Genomic DNA, 26,058 nt, shown 5'->3' with positions numbered 1-26,058 from the left:
GATTTCAACATATGAACTTTGGCGGGATATAAACATTCAGACTATAGCACCCTGACAGTAAAAATGAGATAATAATACTTATCTCTTTCTTGCAAGAAAACGATAAGGTGAAGTTAAAAGGAGGGTATATATATATATATATGTATATATAAAATGTGAATTTCCTGTGTAAAATGTGTTAAAGAGTTGTCTGATTAATTGCTTCATAAGGGAATTGCTTTGAGACTAGGCCTATTGATCTAGAATAAGTAGTCAATTTGTAGTCAGTACCCTAGGAAATAGACACTGAAAAGGTTTTTGGTTTTGTATTCTACAAATAAAGCAACCTATTAATTTAATTCCTCTCAGTGAATTCTTCACTCAGGTGATTCTGGAGAGGGCGGGGGACAGACGCGGCCACAGCCCAGGCCCTGGGAGCGCCACGGAACCTAACGGTGGCAGCGGAGGTCGCGCCCCTCAGTGCCCGCGCTCTCCCCGTCGGGAGCTTCCTGGTCGCCCCTGCGGCGGCGGCTCGGGGTGTCAGGCGGGCGCGGGGCTCGCCCAGCCTGATCCAGGGAGAGGACGGGCTGGGCAGGGGCGCCGCCCCGCCTCGGGAGAGGCGGGCCGGGCGGGGCTGGGAGTATTTGAGGCTCGGAGCCACCGCCCCGCCGGCGCCCGCAGCTCCTCGCCAGAAGCCATCCGGAGCCAGCCAACGAGCGGTGAGCGGCGCGGGGCGCGGCGGACGCGGCTCCGGCCGGGCAGGGGTGAGGGCGCCCAGGCGCTGCTTGGGGCGCGGTCCGGAGGGGGTTCGGCTCCCCGGGACCGGGCCGGGGCGCGCGCGGAGAGCCCCACAGCCTGTGCTCTGCCCTCCGGGTGCGGGGCGGCGGGCAGCGATCTGGCCCCGGGGCAGTCGCCTTTGATTCTCGAGGGCGCTGGCGCTCGGGGAAGGTTGGCAGCACCTTACGAGACCCACTCGTCCCCGCGGCGGCACGGGCCACCTTCTGCGGAGCCTCGGGGGCTTCGCTGCCGTCGCACCTCCGCCGGCTGCGCTCTGCGGCCCCGGAGTAAGCTCCATCCGGTGACGAGCCGCAGTCTGGTCACCCCAGTCCCGCCAGGTCCCGCTGCGAGGGGAGGCGGAGGGGCTCGCTCAGCAAACCAGACGGCCGCTCCAGTTTCTCTAACTGGGGTTGGAGCCCCGTCACCCTTTCCCAGATCACGGCCGCGGGGGAGCGAAGGGACTTCCCGGGACTGCATAGGGCGCCTCCCGGGACCCACAGCTTGGCTGGCCCGGCCGCTTTTGAGCATCAGCTGAGGCTGGACTTGGAGGAGATCTCGCAGTGGAGCGCGAATGAGTTCTTCCACCAGGACCAGCTGCGGCCGAGCTGCAGCCGCTGTCTGGTTGCTGATCCCACAGAAAATGGTGCTTGCCCCATGGCCTGAGTGGACATGACCTGGCTTAGCAAAGACTGCAAACTCTAAGCTTTTCCGAATCAAATGCGCCTCCCTGCCCAGACTGTGCCCAGGAAGTGGTGGATGTGGCAGAATGTTGGTCCTAGTGTGCAGAGCCCTAGCGGGGAGCTTTCACAACATGTTTGAGAGTTTATTCTGAATTATCGGGTGCTCAAATAGAAACACTAAAACGATTGCCCTCTGAGCAGTAGGCGTTCAGGTCCAGGGAGTCGGGGACGCATGGTGGAGGCTGGGACTTAGGTTTCAGCCTTACCCTTCAAGTTCGTCATGCCGATTCCAGAGACTGCGGAATGTTTGTAAAGTGACTCTGGGAGTTGGGTTGCTGCACAATGAGGACACCTGGACCTCAGTGACTCAGGCTGTTTCTAGGATTCTGGGGAAGAAATGGGAGAAGGCTCAGTTAATTCTGAAGAAAATGAGACTGATACAATTAACCACTTGGGCACAGAGCCTGAGGAGAAAAAGCTTTCGTCAGCTTCCAAAGTTCTGATTTGTTTACGTAAGGTTTTTGTTTTTGTTTTATTCTTATTTTTATTTTTTGAGACGCAGTTTCGCTCTTGTTGCCCAGGCTGGAGTGCAATGGCACTATCTCGGCTCACCGCAACCTCTGCCTACCGGGTTCAAGCGATTCTCCTGCCTCAGCCTCCGGAGTAGCTGGGATTGCAGGCATGCGCCACCATGCCCGGCTAATTTTGTATTTTTAGTGGTGGTGGCGGGGTGGGGGGTGGGGGTCTCTCCATGTTGGTCAGGCTGGTCTCGAACCACCGACCTCAGGTGACCCGCCTGCCTCGGCCTCCTAAAGTGCTGGGATTATAGGCATGAGCCACTGCGCCTGGCCTACCTCAAGTTGATAAATATTTCATACTAGGAAATTGTGTGTTTCCATAAAAGGTAAAGTTGAATAATGATCATTTACTTTTCTACAACAATAGTCTCCCTTTTAGACATTTACTCTCAATCCTTAGGGTAGGGTCTCTCATTCTAAAGATGATCATACCCCATCCTTGATCTTTCGGGGACTTAAGCAACTTCCTAAATTCATAATATTTAGAGGTGATGTTTAAAATCAGCACTTAGTCCAGATTCTGGGGAGAAGTTTGATGATGGTCCTTGAATATTTAGCACTTAGAAGTGCTAGGAGGATGCCTCACTAAGTTACGTAAGAAGCAGAAGAGGACGAGTACCGCCTGATGGACTGACCCCAAAAACTAGTTGTGTCCAAGTAGAATAGGTGTCTCGCTCTGTTAAGTGGTCTTTAATCTATGATAGTTCGCTGTGCTACAAATATGCATAAGTGCTTTATAAAGACTTTTTTCACTTAGTGAGGTCAAGAGGCTAATGCTGGTCTCATGTATAATTTAGATACCTTTTTACACAGAACCCTCATTAGCCAGACTCTAAACCTTAACTGCAGCCGAGACCTTTGTTCATGTAGTATGCCTTCAGAATCTCGTGTTGACCTTAAATGCCAAGTGGCTTGTAAACTTATGTACTTGATACTTGTGGTAACTGATCTCAAACATAGCTTTTCTTTCCTGTGATCGTTTGGGACACAGGCTCCCACTCAAGGGTAGCTCCTTGTGTCTGGTGCCTGAACTGGATCTTCTCATTAAATTCTGAGTGGGTAACTTAAGAGCCAGTCTAGGCTGTGCTTGCTGTATACTTCCAGTTCGCTATTGACCAAGTGTCATGTGTTCTCTTTTGACCTCTGTTCAGCTTTTCCATAGGGGGAAAAATCAGTCATGAGAAGCAGAAAGTAACTACCTGCCTTGATGCCAGGGAGCTATGATGAGAAAGAAATCCTAGGAAAGGACTAGCTTCCCTTATTCCAACTTAGCATCACTGAATTTGTCTTTGGCAAATGGGCTTTCCTCAAGTCCTGCTCTGTGTTTCAGCAAGGACAGGAAGTAGACTGCCTCTTGTGTTACTTGAGGAGCAGTGTAGGGCAGTGCCTAAGGGCTCAGGAAGTAGTCTTCTCCCGTGATGGCTTGCGCACAGGTCAGGGACCTTTATGAGCAGACATTTCAGAAGTGCCCCTGGGAACCCAGACAACCGGACTGATTGCTGGGTGGGCCTAGAATAGCATAGTGCAGTGGATAGCTACTCTTTGTTAAAGGGAAAAGCTACCAATTAACAGCCGATTAAAATGGTCTGTATTCTAACTCATGTTTAAATTCCTTATTCCGAAGCTACACTGAACTGCTTACTGTAGGTGTTTACAAATGTGGAGATCCAGCTAGTATTTCTCTACTTTTAGTTTATTTTTTGAAGTGTTTTTTTTTTCCCTCTGACTCTTCAAAATTCTCTGATCCTGGAAACACCAGGATGGGGTTCACATATCTATAGTATCTGTAGAGTGGGAAGATTTCTGACATTTGATTGTATGTCTCTCTCTCTAAACTACTCATCTGAAAAGAAAAACGAAAAAAATTTCAGGCAGGTAAGGATGATATTTATCTGAATAGATGTCTTTTTAGTTTTCCTGAAAGTTTTGAGGTTAATAATCTTGATTTCAAAAGAGCATCGTTATAATGCTTTTCTTGTCTTTTTTTCTTGAGATGGAGCCTTGCAGCCTCCCAGGCTGCAGTGCCATCTTGGCTCACTGCAACCTCTGCCTCCCGGGTTCAAGCGATTCTCCTGCCTCAGCCTCCCGAGTAGCTGGGATTACAGGCGCCCGCCACCACACCCAGCTAATTCTTTGTATTTTTAGTAGAGATGGGGTTTCACTGTGTTGGCCAGGCTGGTCTCAAACTCCTGACCTCGTGATCCTCCTGCCTTGGCCTCCCAAAGTGCTGGGATTACAGGCGTGAGCCACTGCACCTGGCCTATAATGCTTTTCTTTTTTTTTTTTTTTTTTTTGAGACGGAGTCTTTCTCTGTCCCCCAGGCTGGAGTGCACTGGCACGATCTCGGCTCACTGCAAGCTCCACCTCTCGGGTTCACGCCATTCTCCTGCCTCAGCCTCCTGAGTAGCTGGGATTACAGGCGCCCGCCACCACGCCCAGCTAATTTTTTGTATTTTTAGTAGAGACGGGGTTTCACCGTGTTAGCCAGGATGGTCTCGATCTCCTGACCTCGTGATCCGCCTGCCTCGGCCTCCCAAAGTGCTGGGATTACAGGCTTGAGCCACCGTGCCCGGCCCTATAATGCTTTTCAAAAAAAAAAAATCTCATGTTTGGAAGTTGACATAATCAAAACGGGGCATACCCAATTTTTGGAAAAGTACACTTTATTGGTTAAAATGTGGTTATAATTAGCAAGTGACTATACAAAATGGCATTCTTGTATTCAATATTCAATATCATTTTGTGCTTGAATGAATCACCCAGTTAGTTTTCTGACCAAAACACAATCCTTTTTAAAAAACTTGTTTACAATTTCAGTGTGTTATGTAGTTACAGATGAGTAAGTCAGAGAATTAATTTCCCAATGAAGTAATTAACACTTTCAAAGGACTGTACTTTAAAATTTCAAAGTGTGATGTTTTCTATTGGTGTAGAATGAGCCTAAATAAGGAGTAAAAAGACACGAGCCCTACTCCTTGATCTGCCAATGACAGATGACTTTGGGCCACCGTGTTATCTCTCTGAGCCTCAGTTTCCTTATGGTGAGAACACAGTAGTCTCCCCCTTATTTTCAGGGGATGCATTCCAAGACCCCCTGTGGATGCCTTAAACCATGGATAGTACCGAACCCTATATATACTGTTTTTTTGATCTGATAACCAAGCCTGCTACTAAGTGACTTGTGGGTGGGTAGCATCTACAGTGTGGATAGGCTGGACATAGGGATGATTCATGTCCCAGGCTGGACAGCGAGATGGCAGAACAGTACACGATTTCACCACAAAGATTGTCATTATAACTAAAAGAGATAAGGTATGTGAACATGCTTTATAAGCTGAAAAGCACCACACAAATACCAGGTTTTGTTCTAGTGGCCTTGTCTAATGTGTCGAGACACAATCTATACTGCCCTCCGAGGTGGTGTTGAAACAGTGGAAATGCAGCAAGATCTGCTTTGTTTCCCAAAGTGGATTTGGTTAGATTGGAAAATAAACTAAACATGCTTGAGTGGAGGCTTTGAAAAGAATAAATATTTAATTGTGGAAATGCCTTCTTTATTTGACTTTCTGGTTGGAATCAGCCTTTAAACACATCTTAATTTGAATAGAGTTATGTTAGGACCCTTTATAAGGCAAATTCAGCTAGTTTTAACAATTGAAACTAACTTTTTGGTTTTTATTGAACCATGTGTGCACATTCATGTAGGGATACACTGCTAACTAGCTAGATTGGCGGTCCTCAACTAGCCGTGATTTTGCTCCCAGGGGATATTGGCAATGTCTGAAGACGTTTTTTCCTTTTTTTGGTAGAGACTGGGGTTTCGCTATATTGCCCAGGCTGGTCTTGAACTCCTGGGCTCAAGCAATATTCCTGCCTCAGCCTCCCAAATGACTGGGATTACAGATGTGAGCCACCACACCCGGCCTGAAGACACTTGGTTGTCACAAGTTGGAGTGTGGTATGCTGGAGTTCTGGCAGCATATGTATTGAAGCCAGCAATGCTGCTGAACATCCTGCAGTGCACAGGACAGCGCCCCACAGCAAAACATCTGACCTGAAGTGTCAGTGGTGCTGAGGTTTACAATAAGCTCCTGTGCAATGAGGACATTTAAAAGAAATCAAAATGTTGATAACGTTATTGCTGGGTCTTTGATATGTTGCCTTAGGGTGGAAGAAGTATGTGTAATTAAAGGAACTAAGCTTTCTGCCCACCTTGAAGTTCAAGATTGTTTCCTACTGGCATCCAAAATGAGGGAGACTTTCTTTTTCTGAATTAAAAATTTTCATTTATTTTCCTTTTCTGTAACAACTCTTCTCTCAAGTTCCCCCTGCAGTAGCAACTTATACGGTTTCTTGTATGGTAGTGTGGCAGCCTTTTGGGGAAGGAGGCACATGCAGAGGAGCTCACAACTTTTGCTTTAAAAAGCCAAGCACTATAGGATGTAATGTAAATGAAAGATGTAGTAACCTCTGGAGTCACCGTGACTTCCCTGTCAAGCTGCCAGCAGTTCCCTAGGTTGGAAAATGGGCATGGTCATAACCTAACTGCTTCTGAATAGGTTTCAGAATGACCATGTTCAAAAAGAGATGTGTGGTTGGATGCGGTGGCTCATGCCTGTAATCCCAGCACTTTAGGAGGCTGAGGTGGGAGGATCACTTGAACCCAGGAGTTTGAGACCAGCCTGGGCAACATAGAGAGACCCTGTGTCTACAAAAAAAAAATAACTTAGCTGGGTGTGGTGTTGTGTGCCTGTAGTCCCAGTTACTTGGGAGGCTGAGGTGGGAGGATCACATGAGCCTGGGAGGTGGAGGCTGCAGTGAGCCCTGATATCATGTCACTGCACTCCAGCCTGTGCAACAGAACAAGACCCCGTCTAAAAAAAAAAAGATGTACAAAAATATTTTAGTCAAAGGTAATGTCTGACTATGATATAAATAATAGCAGTATAGTACAGGATGAGCATCCCCAGTGCAGAAATCTGAAATGCTCCAAAATCCCAAACTTTTTGCATGCCTGCATGATGCTCAGAGGTCATGCTCTAAAGAAATGCTCACTGGAGATTTTGGATTTTGGCTCTTTAGATTAGGGATGCTTAACTGGGCATAAGGACATATTCCAAAACAAACAAACAAAAAAAATGGAAATCAGAAACACTTCTGGTCCTATTTCAAATAAAGGATACTCAACCTGTATAAAATATCCAGTGTGTGTAAATGAAGCATATGTTAAGCCCTAGGAGGAGCTCTGCTTGTTTGAGTTTTACCAAAAAAATGTAATATTTTATGGGTTTTTTTTTTTGAGACGAGGTCTCACTCTGTCACCCAGGCTGGAGTGCAGTGGTGCAATCACAGCTCACTGCAGCCTTGACCTCCTAGGCTCAAATGATCCTCCCACCTCAGCCCCTCGAGTAGCTGGGAACACAGGCATGCGCCACCACACCCAGCTAATTTTTGTATTTTTCATAGAGACAGGGTTTTGCCATATTGCCCAGGCTAGTCTTGAACTCTTGGGCTCAAGTGATCTGCCCACCTTGGCCTCCCAGCGTGCTGGGATTACAGGCATGAGCCACCACACCCAGCCAATATCTTGCATTTGAATCAAGTAGTGGACATTTATTGGATCCCTTGGGGCCGATGCCATTTCTAAAAGTGATTGAGTAAATATCACAGGTGGGTAAATCAAAGAGAAGGCTATTCTGGTTGTTTCAAGGTCCAGGTAATTCAGGCCATGGCACAGGTGATCCTGAGCTTAGGAAGAACTCACCCATGCCTCAGGGGCCCAGCTGCCCTGCTCCCCTCACTGCTGGAGCACCTACAACAGCTGTGAAGCATCTTGTGCTTTTGGAGCCTTGACATGGGAAGGAACAGGAGAAAGCAGGACTGATGTCTCCAGACCACCCCTTAGGCAAACCCTCTTTGGTAGCATCTTACACCCAAATATTTTTTTCCTTCACGTCACGTTGCCTGAATTTTTTCACCTTAGTTTGTTGTACTGCCAAAGATTTTATTTGGAATAACAAGTACCTTTGAAAAAAAAAAAAAAGCACATACAAATTTCAGCTGCCCTTTGAGGCTTAGCTCCAACAGCACCTTTCCTTTCCTTCTTAGAAGTAAGCTTTCTGGGTTTCAATTCCTACAGCACATATTCTGACTCATAGCATCTGTGACTTGTTATTTCACATTTCCATGGATGCATCTCATCTGCCTTGCTGGACTGTGGGCCCTTCGGCTTTTTTGTTTTTTAATTCTTAATCTTTATGGGTACGTAGCAGGTATATATATTTATGGGGTATGTTAGATGTTTTGACACAGGTATGCAATGCCTAATAATCACATCATGGAAAATGGGGTATCCATCTTCTCATTTATTTGTGTTACAAACAATCCAATTATACTTTTAGTTATTTTCAAATGTACAATGAAATTATTGACTATAGTCACCCTGTTGTGCTGTCAAATACCCGGCCTTATTCATTCATTATAACTATTTTTGTCACCCATTAACTATCCCCACCTCCCTCCCACCCTCTCCCACTACCTTTCCCAGCCTCTGGTAACCATCCTTCTATTCTATATCTCTGTGGGCTCAATTGTTTTGAGTTTTAGATCCTGTGGCCCCTGTGACCATGCAGATCATGGCCTATTCATCTTCACACCTGGATAGGAGCCTGCACAGTGCCTGGCCAAGAGCAGGCATAAGTGTGTGCAAATAGAGGAATAAGTAACAGGGCAGCAACTATGTCTGGAGGTCATTGTCTTTCCTGTCTCAGTAGGAATCAATCACTGCTTATCTTCAAAAACTCAGAGGAGGGGATGGGGCAGTTAGTGGGGACAGAGGGCAGATGGGCAAGATTCAGAGCACAGGCTAGTGTGATGGAAGTTTAAACTTGTGAGTTAAATAGGATTTGGCAATCTAGCTGGAAAGCATCCCTGCCCCTTGAAGAGATGTTTTTGTGACCCCACACTACTGACTTAGGCATAATGCCTAGAGATGGACTAGAACTGCACAATGAACTAGTGGTGAGGTTCAGTTTAATGGAAATCGGTGAAAGCTTTCAGGATCAATGATAACCTTTGTCTCTTTCTTTCTCTCAGGAAAATGGCAGACAATTTTTCGGTAAGTGTTTTATGCCTGTTTCTTTTTTTTTTTTTTTTTTTTTTGAGACAGAGTCTCACTCTGTCGCCCAGGCTGGAGTGCAGTGGCGCGATCCCAGCTCACTGCAAGCTCCGCCTCCCGGGTTCACGCCATTCTCCTGCCTCAGCCTCCTGAGTAGCTGGGACTACAGGCGCCCGCCACCATGCCCGGCTAATTTTTTGTATTTTTAATAGAGACGGGGTTTCACCGTGGTCTCGATCTCCTGACCTCGTGATCCGCCCACCTCAACCTCACAAAGTGCTGGGATTACAAGCGTGAGCCACCGCGCCCGGCCTTATGCCTGTTTCTTACCCTCGATCAGCTCCACATGGTTGAGGGCTGGGGGTTTTGTTTTTACCATGACTTTCCCTTTTGACTCTCCCACTGCGTGGCTTCCCCTGGACTCATTTGTCCAATGAGGGCTTGCGAGCTGGAGCCTTGTTTTTCCAGCAGCAGATCTGGGAAGAAAGCCAGGCAGAGCGAGGCCTGGGACTCACTCACAGTAACCCTTTCACCAAAAGGCCCAGGGCATAAGGGAGTGGACTCTGCCAGCAGGAGCTGAGAAATCCTCTGAGGGGGGAAGTGCGGTACAGTCTGGGCATTATGATGTTTGTGATTGTTTTTCTCACGGTGATTAAAAAGTATGTGCTGTAAGTAGAGGAGCGCTAACTACTGACTTGAGCTAATTATGAAAATACAGCCCTCCCTGATCTGAGACGTTGGGAGGCAAGAATAAAGTGAGAAAGTATATGTAATCCTAACATCTAATTTTAGTCTTAGAAACTCAAACTATTAATAAGTGGAAAAAGTTTAATGATATGCATGTAATGCCTTTGCCATATTCCTCTCCTTCTTTGATCACATATTCCTATTTTCCTGAAAATTCTGCTTTTGAGAATGCTTTCTGTCCTGTAATTGTTTATGTCTTTCTTTCCAGCTCCATGATGCGTTATCTGGGTCTGCAAACCCAAACCCTCAAGGATGGCCTGGCCCATGGGGGAACCAGCCTGCTGGGGCAGGGGGCTACCCAGGGGCTTCCTATCCTGGGGCCTACCCTGGGCAGGCACCCCCAGGGGCTTATCCTGGACACGCACCTCCGGGCGCCTACCCTGGAGCACCTGGAGCTTATCCCGGAGCACCTGCACCTGGAGTCTACCCAGGGCCACCCAGCGGCCCTGGGGCCTACCCACCTCCTGGACAGCCAAGTGCTCCTGGAGCCTACCCTGCCACTGGCCCCTATGGTGCCCCTGCTGGGCCACTGGTGAGATGGCATTCCTTCTTTCATGTACTTGACATGCAGAGGGCTTCAGGGAGACCCCGAGCTTTAAACCTGCTGCTTAGAGCCACTTCTCAAGGGCCAGCCATGGGTGTATGTTGGTGGAGTCAAAAAATTAAGTGTTCATATTGAGCTTATTGTTTGTGGTTAGTATAAACAGAAGGTAATGAATATTTTGAAGGCACTCATAAAGCTGCTTATGAATATAAATCAAGATTGTAGTAATGGAGAACATTTTGGTTATTATTAACACTTACTGAGTACATGTCAATAGTATGCATCTACATGGATAATCTCATTTAATCCCATTACCACCCTATAAGATACTGTTAATAACCCCATTTCACACATGGGGAAATGGGGCAATAGAGAAGTGATATAATTTGTCCATGGTCATTGAGCAAACATGTAGAGGAACCAGGGTAATCTGGTTTTGAAAAACCTTCTAAAGATAATTTTGTGATCTAAGGGTTGAATTTTCATGCAAATTAAAATATGTCTTAGCAAGTGAATTCTAAGTGTAAAACATAACTCCATGGGGGATCCAGATACATCTCAGCCACAGGATCCTTCCTTTCCAGATTTATAATCTAGTTGGATGATAAAACATATAATAAATATGAGGAAAGAGCTAAGTACCAGTGTGGGATTAGACCATTTCAGGACTATGCAGAAGACAGCACAAGGTAGCACTGTCTCCTTTTAGGTTGGTTTAGAGTAGAAAGACTTGGGGGAGTGGGTGGCATTGAGAGGGACTATACCAGAGATGATCAGTTGCAGAGAGAGGAGGACATGAAGGCTGTGGAAAGGAACAGGCAGATGTAAGAGAGATTACAGAGGAAGAACCCCCAGAATCTACTGATTATGTCTTAGGAGTCATAGAGGACTCTGACTTTTCAAGGCTGAGCAACTAGAGCCATCGGCAAAGCTTTAGCCCAAACTGGGAACTCATGAAGGGGAACTGATGGGGGAGGGGGTAGGGAAGACCATTCTAGTTCACACTTTGAATTTGAGGCACTAGCAGCAAATCCAGGTGGGAGGAAGTACAGGACTAGTACACATCAGGACTAGAAAGAAAATATTTGGATGGGCTGGGTGTGGTGGCTCATGCCTGTAATCCCACCACTGTCGGAGGCTGAGGCAGGAGGATTGCTTGAGTCCAAGAGGTTGAGGCTGCAGTGAGCTATGATCACACCACTGCACTCCATCCTCAACAACTGAGACCCGGATTTTTGAGACCTTGTCTCAAAAAATAAAAAGGTTTAGGTGATAGTTAAACCCAGGGGGAAGTCTTAAAAAGGGAAAGAAAAGAGGCCATAAATAAATAGAGCTTTGGGGATATTCACAGTACCTTGAATGTAGTTGCTCAATAAACATTTGTGGAATGAACCTCACAGTATTAACAGTGTTCATTCCATAAATATTGAGTATCTGCCACATCAAAGCACTCTGCTGGAGCCATGTGAGTGCAGAGCATATGAGAACCCACAAGCCCAGAATGTGATATGCTGCTTGCCCCCAGGAAGCAGAATAACCACAGTGAAGCATGTACCATGACAGGGCCTTAAGAGTGATACAAAAATGTTAATGTTGATCACAAGATCTAGCTTAAGCCTTTCCAAAAATAGTCAACATGAATAAGTACAAATTGGGATGGCCGTAGTAATGAGATTTACTGATGGCTTTCTTTTCAATTATTATTTGTACATCTAGGGAGCCTTATCTCTTTGGCCCCTGGGCAAAGTGGCCCGCGAGTCTGGACAGATGGCATATACTAGAGTTATGTGTTTTTCACACATATTAATAGTGATGGAACTTTAGAAACATTGTTTTCTTTCCCCAAAGAAACATGACTCCTTATTGACACATATGTAATTGTTCATTCCCAGACTGTGCCTTATAACCTGCCTTTGCCTGGGGGAGTGGTGCCTCGCACGCTGATAACAATTCTGGGCACGGTGAAGCCCAATGCAAACAGGTAAGGAGAGCAAAATTAAAAAGCCTACCCTATTTGTAGATTGGTTTTTGAATAAAGAATGGCCTATCTTGATTTTTTTTCCTTGCCCTGTCTTACGGTGCTATTTTGAATTTTAGTAAAATTTAAAGAACTACATATTTAGAATCTTGGCTATACCATTATATAGATTATCCCATAAATCCATACATATTCCCATATAATTTTGCTAAGCATCAGGGCACTCATAGTAAACAGTAACACACTTTATTCTATAGTTTGATATGTATTATGTCAGCTAATCTTCATGGTTGAAGGCAGGATAAGGAATATTGCTCTCCCCTTTTTATAGACAAAACTGAGGCTCAGGTTCTACAGATGATCAGTGGCAGGCCTGGGAACCCGTCTTTTGAGTAGATACTATTTGCTTACGGGTTTGAAGAGATTCTACAAGTTAAAAACTTCATCATAAATCAAGCTTTGCTATTGGAAGTGGTTTGATTGATGAGGTGGGCTAGGATGGGGTGAGGCTTTATTTAGGAAAATACATGCTAATTATGGCTGTCCTGGGCCGCTTGGCCCTGGTTGTCACCACTGGTTATGTAGTACTTACATATCATACAAGGAAGCTGGCCATGTCCTGAAACCATCTGAGATGCCTGCCCCTGAGGTTAGTGGAAGTGTCTCTAGGTCTTATGGACAGTACCTAAATGGCACAAATTCAAACCATGTACACAGATTTATGCAAGAATCCATAAACAGTCTCAGTGTCTGTCACCTTGTTCCACATGCTGCAATCAAGAGATGGACTTCACTTCTGATCTGATAATTTCACATTCGAACGCTCATTCGCTCCACCTCAGCCAGCCTCCTCTGTTTCTGCAATGGTAGTCACTATCCTAAGCCAACCCATCTTTCCATACAGCCTAGACAATTTCTGTAAGCACAGAACTTCCCCGCACAATAATGCACATCTCATAGCAAATTACAAAATATATACATCCTCTACCTATGTCCTTATCCATATTTCCTCCCAACATCACATAAAACCCAGCACACCTTATCCTGTGCACACAGCACTCATGATTTATTAAATATCTGCTCTCCTCCTCCCACAACCCCTAACGCACACTGAATACCCAGTTTGTTATCCTTGTCTTGTTAGAGTCATTTCACTGGAAAGTTTAGTTCTAATAATGCTAGAGATGTAGATTGAGACTGGCAGATCAAAACTGATTCTGGTTGAAATGGTTTATGGTAGTAAACTAAAAAAAAACTGTTGCTTAGTCCTGCAAATTCTATATGATGAACTGCGTAGAAAAAAAAGTGCTTAAGCTGACAGAGATGACAACATTGTATATTTAGTCAAACACAAATTCTATGCTGTTTTTTCCTTACAAATTTAATCACTGGAAGATCATTTGTGGTTGAATGTGACTGTTACTGAGTGAATCAAAATACACAGAGAATCTTTGTTAGTTGGTCTAGAGTGCAGACCTGGCTTTAAAATACGAATACCTACTGATGATTCTGGTGTTACTGCTCTATAGAGCACCCTTTGGGAAACTCAGGGATGGGGTTAGTCAAAGAGGGCTTGTGTTTGCATTAACATCCAGGGAGAAGGAACAGGGTCAAAAAGCTAAACCAGCAATTTCATTGGTTCCGGCTCACATCATAGAATGTTTACCACATTTACTATCATAACTTTACAACTTAGCAACAAGATACTGAATATTAACTACCTTATCTCATTCTTGTTGTTTTAGAGGAACTAGGGCTTCTGGTTAATTATGAAGAAGCCAGGTATTTGATGGCTGTTAACTATATAGCTGGCTGGCCTTTACCAGGTATTGAAAGCAAACTGGAAGAGCAGGAAAGAGATAACCATTATCTATAGCAAGGGATAAAGTGTCCTCAGAGTGGCTCTAAACCTCTGTAAGAAAACCTTGAAGGGTTTTCACGAGTCTGTAGGGGCATTACAGATGAATGGAAATATGATCGAAGACAATGAGGCAAAAAATTCAACATCTATTGTCTTGCTTTAGATTTTGTGATAGTACATAGAATATCGGGCTTAGGATAATTTCCAGTTTGAACTCATTCTGATTTATTTGCTTTCCATTCAGAAAAATTTCCTAGGTACTGTATTATGAAATTATTTGCTTTTTAGAAAATTATATGTTCTTTACATGGTACAAATGTACAGCTTTAATCATTTTAATAACTGGTCTTTGGTTTAAAACAGAATTGCTTTAGATTTCAAAAGAGGGAATGATGTTGCCTTCCACTTTAACCCACGCTTCAATGAGAACAACAGGAGAGTCATTGTTTGCAATACAAAGCTGGATAATAACTGGGGAAGGGAAGAAAGACAGTCGGTTTTCCCATTTGAAAGTGGGAAACCATTCAAAGTAAGTTATTGCTACTATTATATATTGATAATGTATATTTCTCATGAGGAATCACTCTAAAACCACAAAGCACTTGAAGTGGGTTTTTATCACCTCTCCTAAGGTGCCTAACCAGTGTATCTTCTCCCTGCCCAGGGGACCAGGCTCAGCAGGCTGAGAACATGGCCAGGAGTGGCACACTCCCAGTTCCTTTCAGGCACCTCACCATCATCACTGCTGCCACCCCTCTGAGTTTAAGCCTTTCTAGAAATGAAAAGAATACAATCTTTAACAAAAAAGGCAAAAAGTCTTTATGGTACAGTTGTACTGCGACTTTGTTGCTTAAAACAACACAGTTGGCATAGAGATGAAAAATTTTTTTATTCTAAAATTAAAGTTTTATGAAAAGTTTATAAATTTTTTAATTAACAAAGTTTCCTATCTTTTACTCCTTCCCCCATCCTAAGTTGCAATTCGATGAGTATCTTGCCAGTATTTTCTGACATACAGCATGCTTTTTATTTGTAAGCACTGCTTCAACAAATGAGGTCCACAGCATTGAGTTAGGGTTGACTGTAGAGTGGTGAATAAAACAGCTGGACTGTAAACTCTTCAACAACAGGGACAAATAAGGACCACAGTCTACATTTGGTGGACATCTTTTCATATCAGAATATTGTTACTTAATAGCACGTTTTTTTTTTTGAGACGGAGTCTCGCTCTGTCGCCAGGCTGGAGTACGGTGGCACGATCTTGGCTCACTACAACCTCCGCCTCCTGGGTTCAAGCAATTCTTCTGCCTCAGCCTCCCAAGTAGCTGGGATTATAGGCGTGCGCTACCATGCCCAGCTAACTTTTGTATTTTTAGTAGAGATGGGGTTTCACCATGTTGGCCAGGATGGTCTCGATCTCTTGACCTCGTGATCCGCCTGCTTCAGCTTCCCAAAGTGCTGGGATTACAGGCATAAGCCACCATGCCTGGCCAATAGTATTTCATTTTTAGATATGTGATAATTTAACCAGTACCCTACTGATGAAAATTTACAGAATAGAAACACTCCAACCTGGAAAGATTTTACTAAAATACTGTAATAACTATACTTACAAATCTTTGCTTCCTAGAAGCAAATCTTCTAGAAAGCTTTGCTTTAAATGTACATGTTTACAATTTAGATATTGTCAAATTGCTGCTTCCAAAAAGATGTAGGAATGAACATCCACTATTGGAAGAGTAGATTTCTCCTACCCTTGCCAAAACTGATTATCATCAATCTTTACAACATTTGCCAAAGGAATCCTATTTTCGTGTTTTTCTTTTAGGTGTTTTAGGCCATACCAGAACTTTTGGTTGTTTTGAGACAGGGTCTCACACTGTCACTCGGGCTGGAGTACAGTGGCACGATCACAGCTCATTGCAGCCTGTCAACCTCCCAGGCTCAAACGATCCTCCCACTTGAGCCTCCTTAGTAGCTGAGACCACAGATGTATGCCACCCACGCCTGGCTAATGTTTGTATTTTTCTTGTAGAGATGGGATTTCACCATGTTGCCTGGGCTGGTCTCAAACTCCTGGGCTCAAGAGATCCGCCCACCTTTGCCTCCCAAAGTGTTGGGATTACAGGTGTGAGCCACCACACCCAGACTCTTTTAAGTTTTTATGCAGGCAAATCTTTAGCCTTCACCTTTATGGCTTCACTTATGTATCCTTCTAATAAATTTGTTGCTTTAAAAAAAAACCTGAATAACTTGGAATTTTGTTGTTGTTTTTTGTTTTTTTGAGACAGAGTCTCACTCTTTCGCCCAGGCTGGAGTGCAGTGGCACTATCTCGGCTCACTGCAAGCTCTGCCTCCCGGGTTCACGCCATTCTCCTGCCTCAGCCTCCCAAGTAGCTGGGACTACAGGCGCCTGCCACCATGCTAATTTTTTGTATTTTCAGTAGAGACGGGGTTTCACCGTGTTAGCCAGGATGGTCTCGATCTCCTGACCTTGTGATCCACCTGCCTCAGCCTCCCAAAGTGCTGGGATTACAGGCGTGAGCCACTACGCCTGGCATAACTTGGAATTTTTGCTGTAAAGTTACTTTCTCTGGATCTTAACTGGTCCCACAAATGAGAAGGATGAAACGCTGGACATCCTGAGCTCAGGCCAGACTGGTTTGAAATTAATGGACATTTTTTTTCATTTCAGTTGACAAAAAATTATTTCTATCGTGCACATGAAATATGTATATATTGTGGAATGGCTAAATCCAGCTGACATATGCATTACCTCATGTAACAGTTTATGTATATGCCATTTCAGATACAAGTACTGGTTGAACCTAACCACTTCAAGGTTGCAGTGAATGATGCTCACTTGTTGCAGTACAATCATCGGGTTAAAAATCTCAATGAAATCAGCAAACTGGGAATTTCTGGTGACATAGACCTTACCAGTGCTTCATACACCATGATATAATCTGAAAGGGGCAGATTAAAAAAAAAAAGAATCTAAACCTTACATGTGTAAAGGTTTCATGTTCACTGTGAGTGAAAATTTTTACATTCATCAATATCCTTCTTGTAAGTCATCTACTTAATAAATATTACAGTGAATTACCTGTCTCAATATGTCATTTAATTGGAGTGGTTTATTCTAGATAATGCACAATGGAAAAAATATGTAGCAATTTTAATACTGCATTGGGGCCTCAAGGTTTCCTATACTTGTTAAAATATTTTTCTTAAGGAGAAAGTAAATATTACCACAAAATTATCTCTTCCAGAATTTCATAAAAATCAGATGTTTCAAGGAAATTATTCTCTCATTTTCTTAAGGAAATACATGTTCAGGAAATGAGAATAGCATTAAGAAAAAGTTAACCTATAGATGACCTATGACCCATAGACAATTATTGTTAGGATTCTGGTATATTTCTTGACGGCTTTTTAATCCTGTTTTCTCCTGCTATAGTTCACTGCTTTCAAATCAGTAATTTGATACCAATATAGGACCATCTCCCTGGTTTTTATGAAATCTCTTATAGAGAAAAAAAGTATCTTATATAGTCGGCTTTCAAAATTTAATTGTTCCCATCGTCAACACTCTTACCCATGCCTTTCTACCCTTATTAGCAGCAAGCCCAAAGATTAATAAAATTCCAAAACTAGGATGTGGCAAAACCACTTCATCTTATAGAAGACCAACATTTTTTTTTTTTTTTTTTGAGATAGAATCTGACTCTGTTGCCCAGGCTGGAATGCAGTGATGCGATCTCAGCGCACTGCAACCTCTGCCTCCCAGGTTCAAGCAATTCTCTGCCTCAGCCTCCTGAGTAGCTGGGATTACAGGCACCTGCCACCAAGCCCGGCTAATTTTTGCATTTTTAGTAGAGACGGGGTTTCACCATCTTGGCTAGGCTGGTCTTGAACTCCTGACATTGTGATCCACCCGCCTTGGCCTCCCAAAGTGCTGGGATTACAGGCGTAAGCCACCACACCTGGCCCAAAATACTATTTTATACAATACTATCTTTTCAAATCTGTTAAATCAGTAATTGTCACAGGTTGGGTCTCCCAGGAAACAGAGAGATTAGATCTCAAGAAGCTTGTGAGGGAGTGTACTTGCAATCAATACATGTGGGGATGGGAAAGACATGATTGGGTTGAGGGAGAAGTTGAGCAGCAATAACTTACCCTACCCTAGGGGGAGTTCTGAAGCTGGGATTCTTCTTCAGAGCTGCAAGGGGGGCCAGGCCTTTTTATACCCCCACTTTGATCGGTCACTGACTATAGGACACCTGGGAAAGAGAATGTGACCTGAGATGAAGTGGCTCTCTTCAGCTGAGGCAACATAATCCTCACAAAGGATGTCAACTGAGGGCTGCCTGCCAGCAGCACTTCCTGCAGCTCAAGGAATAAGTCCTCTATCGCTAAAGAGGGATGTGGGCAGCATATCATAGCATATTTCAAAAAATTCCTTACCCTAACATTCTGGTCTTGACTGTTCTATTCTTATTAAAGAAATGGAAGAACAGAGCTTTGGAAAAAAGAGAGAACTTGGTTTACACAAAATTACTTAAATCCTCTGAGCCTTGGTTCCTGTCTATAAAATGCACACAGCTCTTACAGAGTTACTGTAACATTAAGTAAAATATTGTTTGCAAAGGGACTGTCAAATAGTAGGTCCTCAGTAAATAGAAATTCCCATGCTATTTTGGTAGAAAAGAACTCCTTTTTTCTCTGAAAATACACTGCATTAAGAACTCTTGCTCTGTCCAAAGCAGTTTTCTTTCATTTTGTCTCTAAAAATTTTCCTAATACCTCATAATTCTAGACTCCAATAGCCAAGCACATTGTCTAGTAAGGGACACTGATGGTTGCCTACCCAATATCCATTCCCTGTTTCCTAAGAGCCATGGTTTTATTCAGGTGTGATCCCAGATTCAACAGGGAATTCTGATTCATTTAAGTCAGTCCCCTGCTGGCTCACTGATCTGCAGATGGGGATGTGGCATTAGTTGGTCTAATAAGGCCAAAGGGAAGGACATAACTCTAACTGCCACTAGCAGCCATCTTATGACCCCAAAAAGACCCAGCCACAGAGAAGCCGACATCAAGGATAACAGAATGAACTAGGAATAGAAAGTTGGACCTTGATGTCATCACTGAGCTATTGATTATATAGTACCTGGAATCACTTTGATAACTTGTGAAATAATAAATTTCCTTATTGTTAAGCCAGTTTGAGTTCATTGCTTGTTTGGGTAATTCAAATAAGCCATGTAGGAAAAAGAAATATACATAAACTAGGGTTTATAATGGCCCAGGGCCATGAACAGCTGAAAGCTTTCAAAACAATTCAGTGATACATCTTATTAAAGACCACATTTACTGACATTGTCTTATTATGATCTGCTTTATTTTTGAGAGCAAAATATTGTTGTGTTGCATATTGCTTTGTGTAAACTGTAAATCTTGGGTTTCTTTGTACCAATCTTTTAAATGTTCATGTGACTGATATGTTATATGATTGATAAGATTTTTTTCAAAAGAAAAAAGCATTTCCTTAATGGCTCTTAGCCATGCCAATGGGAATATGAAAACAAAAAGGTAAGGATTTAATGGGCACCTCTAGTGATTGAACTGTTTGAAACCGCAGCATGTCAAACTGACTTCGGAATCCAAAAAGCTCATCTAAAGAAACTCAGAATACTCTGGAATATGTAATACCCAAAGCTGTTCAACGTCAACAAATTTAGGAGTTCAAACTCAGAATAAAGTGTAAAAAGATGCAAATATTTCTGTCACAGGTTATTTCAATTAAACTAAAGAATGTTTATAAGTGCTAATAAGTATACTTAGCCTTAAGCTTATTCCTTTTAAACAAGAGAGGCAAGGCACAGTACATTTTTTATTCTGTGTTGAAAATGTACAAAATATCCCCACTTCCCTTGAGAAAGAGTATATCTAAAATACACTTTGATGAACACAGAATATTAAAACATATACTATAGAAGTGAACACAAATACATTTTCTCCAAAATTTCAATAGTCTAAAGAATATATAAGCATTGATAATATGAAGGAAAATGTTTGGATTTATTTTTAAATTCAAAATTCTCCTGGTTGTAGAGGTGAAAAAGTAATCAGGTTACCACCAAAAGAAATGTGTCTGGCATGTTCTTGATGTCTCCTCTCCAGCTGAGTAAATGGATTACTGCAGTTTAGACCTGGCTGGAGAACAAATCCAGAGAAGTCAGTAAAGTATCCATCAAGAGTTTCACCAATTAATTCTTCAACATTGCTATAGTGGATTAATTAATAACATAAATAAACCGGGTGCGGTGGTGCACACCTGTAGTCCCAGCTACTCGGGAGGTTGAGGTGGTAGGATCACTTGAACCCAGGACTTCAAGACCAGCCCGAGCAACATAGCAAGATCCCATCTCAAAAACAAACAAACAAGAAACACGTAAACATTTTCCCTATATAACAATAAAATTATAAACAACAATGATTATGCTACTTTCCAGCAGATCTTATTTCAAATGTATATTAGTTTTTTTTTATTGGAAAGGTATATTCAGAATATATGTATAAAAATGTGAATAATATGTAAATGGACTCAAGCAGTGTATGCAGAATGAATAAAACTGAGGCTATATCTTAAGCCACTTACATAGATTCCATAAATCCTAAACCATATAATAGCACTTAATAGGCCTTTTAATACTGTGTGATCCTGCTGGGATCTTTTTACTCCCTCAAGCCCTGCTTCAAGTTCAAATTATGCTACTGGGGCAACCAATAATTTGGATCTAAAGTAGACATCTAAATACTAATATTTACAGAAGTGAAAAAAATATCAGACTAAATGATAAGGTATTAAGATTTATCAATGAGAACATATAATTGTGATGTACTTTTAATCACATTACTATTAAAATGTTACGATTTGGTAATCTCTGGATTTACTTATAACAACATATATTCTCAGAATCAATCATTCAGAGTTCGATCTGGGAACAGGGTTAAATCAGGTTTACCTAAGTTGGCCTTATGCTGAAAGCCCTGATCCTCTAGGTCTCAGTTTATGATTAAAGAAGGCTAAAACCAAGAAAGAATGGTACATGGGTCACAGTAACACATTTCACTTTGCTCCTGAGACACAGGGCAGCCCAGAGCCTAACCACAAAAAAGGCAGCTTTGCAAAATAATGAAAGACAAGATATACAAGGGTCTTTAAGGAATTCGTGGCTTATGGAAGCTAAGTATTTGCCAGGTTTCGTGAAGTTAACTAAAACTGTGTTTGTTTGATCCTATACTTGCTTTATGAATCAATTTATTATATTCTGAGATTAAGGAAGTATTTGCCAGGTTTCGTGAAGTTAACTAAAACTGTGTTTGTTTGATCCTATACTTGCTTTATGAATCAATTTATTATATTCTGAGATTAAAGAAGAATAAAACCAAGACCGTTTTCTGATCTATTCTAGTAGTTAGTCCTGGAAAATTCCAAGGTAAGGCTGTAAACCACAGGTGCAAACCATAAGAATCACTTGATGAAGAAAAAAAATGACAAATCCCTAACTCCAGATCATTGAAATAAAAATATCGGCCGGGTGAGGTGGCTCATGCCTGTAATCCCAGCACTTTGAGAATCTGAGGCGGGGGGATCACCTGAGGTCAGGAGTTCGAGACCAGCCTGGCCAACATGGTGAAACCCCGCATCTCTACTAAAAAATACAAAAATTAGCCAGGTGTGGTGGCAGGCACCTGTAATCCCAGCTACTCAGGAGGCTGAGGCAGGAGAATCGCTTGAACCCAGGAGGCAGAGGTTGCAGTGGGCCAAGATCACACCATTGCACCCCAGCCTGGGTGCAAGAGTGAAATTCTGTCAACAACAACAACAACAACAACAACAACAAAAAATGTCTGGGATGGGGCTGAAACCAATGCTATATATAAACAGCAGGAAAGAGAGCACTATTTAATTCGTGCCATAGTGCCAGTATCAAAGGTATGAATCAGACAGCTCTACCTAATGTGGAATTTACAGTTAATAAGGAATTTTATTCCGGAAGTTATATTTTTGGAATGCATTCATATTATACCCTGAATAAGAGATGAAATGTAAACATTGTATGCCTACATGCATCTGTACCTATATATAAATTAACATGGGAGAGGTAAGAGCTTTTACAGAAGGCTTCACAAAAGGGCTGTTTGAACTAGATTTAGAGGCAAGAGGTCACCAGAAGTAAAAGCAGGGAAGTAGCCACTAAAATAGCAGGACATAAATAACCAATGATGACTGAAGGTGGGATAGACATTATTTCCCCAGAAGGGCAGAAACTTTGCTTTAGATTTTTCTTGAATCACTTAGAAATATATTCAGATATTCAAGTACCCAGTTTGTCAGAGCAAATTTGATAGAAAAAATCATATAGAGAAACGTATCTTCAGGGTTAATATTAAAACATACTATATTTTAAAGTATATAAACACCAAATTTTTCTTCATTCTATGAAAAAAGTGAGTAAGCAAAATAACGATAAGATATAAATTTTAAGCCTTGTACACAAATAGAAAAGCAATATTCATTTTATAAAACAAAACTAGAATATAAAGGGACTTGTCAAGTTGGAAAACTTACTGAATCAAGAAGGTGGCATTCAGTAGTGAGACTTTTATTATCAAATAGTTCTGAAAAACAAAAAAAAATAACTTTTTAAAGAATATTCTCACATTCAAGGGCTGTTAGAAATGGACAAAGCCTTGAAAAATATGAAAAGTTCCACATGTCAAATGCTAAGACAAAAATATAGACCGTTTTATGCTATAATGTTTTTTGAAAGTAGTTAAATTTCTTGGTTAAATTCTTATCCTTAACTTTGGTATTAAAGGAGTCTTCTGTAAACAAATCTCATGCTTGTAATATTAAAGGTACCCAGAAGATGCTTATGAAGAACAGCTGGAGGACATTAAATGTCTGGCCAAGGTTAAAACCTTTTGTTTTACCACAGACCCCAGTTAGACCAGCTACAGACTAACTGATGAAAATAGCAGGTGAAACTGGCACACATTATAACAAAAATATAGGAGCCATTTCCTATTGCAGAACCATCACAACAATATAGGTAGAACTAGGCAGTAGGAAAGAAAAATAGGCTATTTTGAAGAAAGACTTGGGGATATGTGTTGAAAAGGAGGAGAACTAAAAAAAAGCCCAGGCTGGCCAATGTGGTGAAACTCTGTCTCTACTAAAAATACAAAAATTAGCTAGGCGCAGTGGTACATGGGTAGGAGAATCGCCTCAACCTGGGAGGTGGAGGTTGCAGTGAGCTGAGATCATGCGACTGCACTCTAGCCTGGGCAACAGAGTGAGACTCCGAATCAAAAAAAAAGCTTGAGGGAATTTTTCTAATTCAGGGTCTTCACTAACAATGAAGGATCCTAAATAGATAGTTAGATCTAATGTAAAATGGACCTTATAGGATAATTTATATCTTAATCCAAGTTCATTTCTTTAATAAAGGCTCATTTAAATATATTTTAAATATCTCACCTGACTGAGAAATTTTAGTTTCCCCTTCTTCTAAGATGCTATTTTGTGAAGCTGCATTTTTTTCAGGGCTACTCATCAAAACATCCTGTGATGTAATTGAAGAATTCAGTTCCATTCGTTCCACAACATCTGAAATTCCTTCTTTTTTCTTAGTATTAATATCATCTGCTACTCCACCAGCAAGAAGAGGCAAACTCATTCTCTCACTGGGTAAACAATCCACCTTCAAGTCTGTCTTATTTACAACCTGGAAGTAAAAATGGTATTATATTTAATTATCAATTTAATTACTTGGAACAAATTTTAAAAGTCTTGTTGCTATTAAATACAATAAAAACAGAAGGATGACATCCCGGACACAGGCTTAAGAACATTATAAATCCTACTATCCTGCTTCTTCAACAACTAGTTCAGATAATATTATAGAAATAGTATGATTGAAGGCAAGTTTCTCAGCAAGTACCTATACTCTAGCTCAGGGACTGGCAAATATTTTCTGTAAAAGACCAAATAGTAAATATTTTAGGTTTGTGAGTCAAGGGTTTCTGCAATACCACTGTATTGCAAAAGCAGCCAGATAGAATACATAAACAAATGTGTGGCTATCACAATAAAACATGATTAAATAGGGGCCAAAGTTTGCTGATTTCTGCTCTAGTTCACTGGTTCCATATTCATTCTGATATGAGTTGAAGAATACAAAATGACAGTATGGGTTTAAATGACCCAAATGTCATTGAAACAAGAACTACCATTCTATATGACTGATTTAGATTTCCAATGGAAATTCTGGGGATGGTTTATGAAATTACTTTCTATAATGATATAAACATATGACATACTGGGATATCTAACCACACTGGAATTGTACTTACATGGTTTTCTTCAATTAAATCTGGTAATCCAGGACACTGAGCATCTTCTACTATGCTGTTCCTAAAGAAGAAAAAAAGCAGTATTACACCCATAAACATATTGTTATTGTTTCACTTGTGATTTGAGTCTTTCCTTTATGATGGTAATTAGTTTAGGGAATGGATCAAACATGGAGCCTGGTGCAAGATCAGGCCTGATCCAGATAGATTAGTTTTGGACTATAGCTACTGCGGGAGGGCCTTACAAACTAAATGCATTCTTCCCCGGAAAGCTCACAAGTCTGTTACCATGGTGGTCAGTCAGGCTCAGGTGGCTCTACCAGCAATACTCTGAATCTCAGCCAAATCCAGAGCTATATATTAAAGAAAAGTCAAAAAGAAGGTGACTTCTGGAGACAGAAGCAACAACTCAATTATTGTCTAGCTGGAGTTAGCTACATTTACTTGTTACTTGTTAATCCAGGTACCTGCTAAGAAACTTGCCTTCAATCATACTATTTCTATAATTTTATCTGAACTAATTGTTCAAAAAGCAGAACAGGAGTTACAATGTTCTTAAGTCTGTTGCTTGTTAACAAGTAAATGTAGCTAACTCCAGCTAGACAGTAATTGAGTTAGAATACAAGGTATTCTAATCCTGAAGTTATTAGCTTGTATCTTATTAGAAATATCTGTTTTGGCCAGGTGCCTCGGCTCACACCTGTAATCCTAACACTTGGGAGGCAGCGGCGGGTAGATCACAAGGTTAGGAGATTGAGACCATCCTGGCTAACCTGGTGAAACCTTGTCTCTATTAAAAATACAAAAAATTAGCTGGGCGTGGTGACACGTGCCTGTAGTCCCAGCTACTTGGGAGGCTGAGGCAGGAGAATCACTTGAACCTGGGAGGCGGAGGTTGCAGTGAGCCAAGATTGTGCCACTGCACTCCAGCCTCGGCAACAGAGCAACACTCCATCTCAAAAAAAAAAAACAACAAAAAAAGAAAATTTATCTCCACTTTTTTCGAGTTACTTTTTAAAAAAGATATGCTCTATTTTTCTAGTGTCCAGCTTTACTTTGCCTTTATTGCACAAAGTTGCTTATTTGTATGATGCCCTTTGAGGATGTTTTGGGGAATCCAAAACATTTTTAAAGAGTACTTATGACTCAAATGCAATTATGAATCTTCTTAGCAAACAATAGCAAACTACAAGATATACAAAGTAGGCCGGGCACGGTGGCTCACACCTGTAATCCCAGCACTTTGGGAGGCCAAGGCTGGCAGATCATGAAGTCAAGAGATCAAGACCATCCTGGCCAACATAATGAAACCCCGTCTCTACTAAAAATACAAAAATTAGCTGGGCGTGGTGGCACGTGTCTGTAG

At 42.0% G+C, this 26,058-nt stretch overlaps 2 protein-coding genes across 9 annotated transcripts in view; one reads left to right on the top strand and one right to left on the bottom strand.

Moving 5' to 3' along the window:
- The first annotated feature begins 458 nt into the window (after positions 1-458).
- LGALS3 (galectin 3) lies at positions 459-17,363 on the top strand. Of its 3 annotated transcripts, none has more exons than XM_055289302.2 (6): positions 459-698; positions 9,110-9,131; positions 10,087-10,410; positions 12,315-12,403; positions 14,625-14,790; positions 17,071-17,363. In XM_055289302.2, exons 2-6 carry the CDS (start codon positions 9,114-9,116, stop codon positions 17,224-17,226), a joined length of 753 nt encoding a protein of 250 aa, XP_055145277.1. In that variant the 5' UTR covers positions 459-698; positions 9,110-9,113; the 3' UTR covers positions 17,227-17,363. The 3 variants fall into 3 exon arrangements, with proteins under 3 accessions (XP_055145277.1, XP_055145278.1, XP_055145276.1); XM_055289303.2 differs by having other exon boundaries at positions 518-743; XM_055289301.1 differs by lacking the exon at positions 459-698 and adding an exon at positions 5,077-5,128 and having other exon boundaries at positions 9,109-9,131.
- Positions 17,364-20,147: 2,784 nt separating this feature from the next.
- DLGAP5 (DLG associated protein 5) overlaps positions 20,148-26,058 on the bottom strand; it is a 43,207-nt gene continuing 37,296 nt past the window's right edge. For 3 of the 6 annotated variants that reach the window (XM_055289298.2, XM_055289296.2, XM_063645569.1), the window contains 4 exons: positions 24,693-24,753; positions 23,818-24,064; positions 22,906-22,955; positions 20,148-20,483 (listed from right to left, as the gene is read on the bottom strand). In XM_055289298.2, the coding sequence (XP_055145273.1) occupies positions 20,361-20,483; positions 22,906-22,955; positions 23,818-24,064; positions 24,693-24,753 (481 nt within the window). In that variant the 3' untranslated portion in view covers positions 20,148-20,360. Of the gene's footprint in view, positions 20,696-22,905; positions 22,956-23,817; positions 24,065-24,692; positions 24,754-26,058 lie in introns of all 6 variants that reach the window. The other 3 variants (XM_055289297.2, XM_063645568.1, XM_063645567.1) reach the window with 2 other exon arrangements.

The sequence above is a fragment of the Symphalangus syndactylus genome, chromosome 8 (assembly GCF_028878055.3).
Source record: "Symphalangus syndactylus isolate Jambi chromosome 8, NHGRI_mSymSyn1-v2.1_pri, whole genome shotgun sequence".
Classification (NCBI taxonomy): domain Eukaryota; kingdom Metazoa; phylum Chordata; class Mammalia; order Primates; family Hylobatidae; genus Symphalangus; species Symphalangus syndactylus.
The sequence above is the reverse complement of the archived record's forward strand: the minus strand, read 5'-3'. Positions and strand labels throughout refer to the sequence as shown.

What these genes read in the sequence shown, in the direction of transcription:
- LGALS3 (XM_055289301.1), top strand. Translation starts at nt 5,092, where the DNA reads ATGCATTCCAAGACCCCCTGTGGATGCCTTAAACCAT. An exon ending in CTGTGGATGCCTTAAACCAT is followed by an intron (nt 5,129 to 9,108) that starts GGATAGTACCGA and finishes TTCTTTCTCTCA; the next exon opens with GGAAAATGGCAGACAATTTT. An exon ending in GTGAAGCCCAATGCAAACAG is followed by an intron (nt 12,404 to 14,624) that starts GTAAGGAGAGCA and finishes GGTTTAAAACAG; the next exon opens with AATTGCTTTAGATTTCAAAA.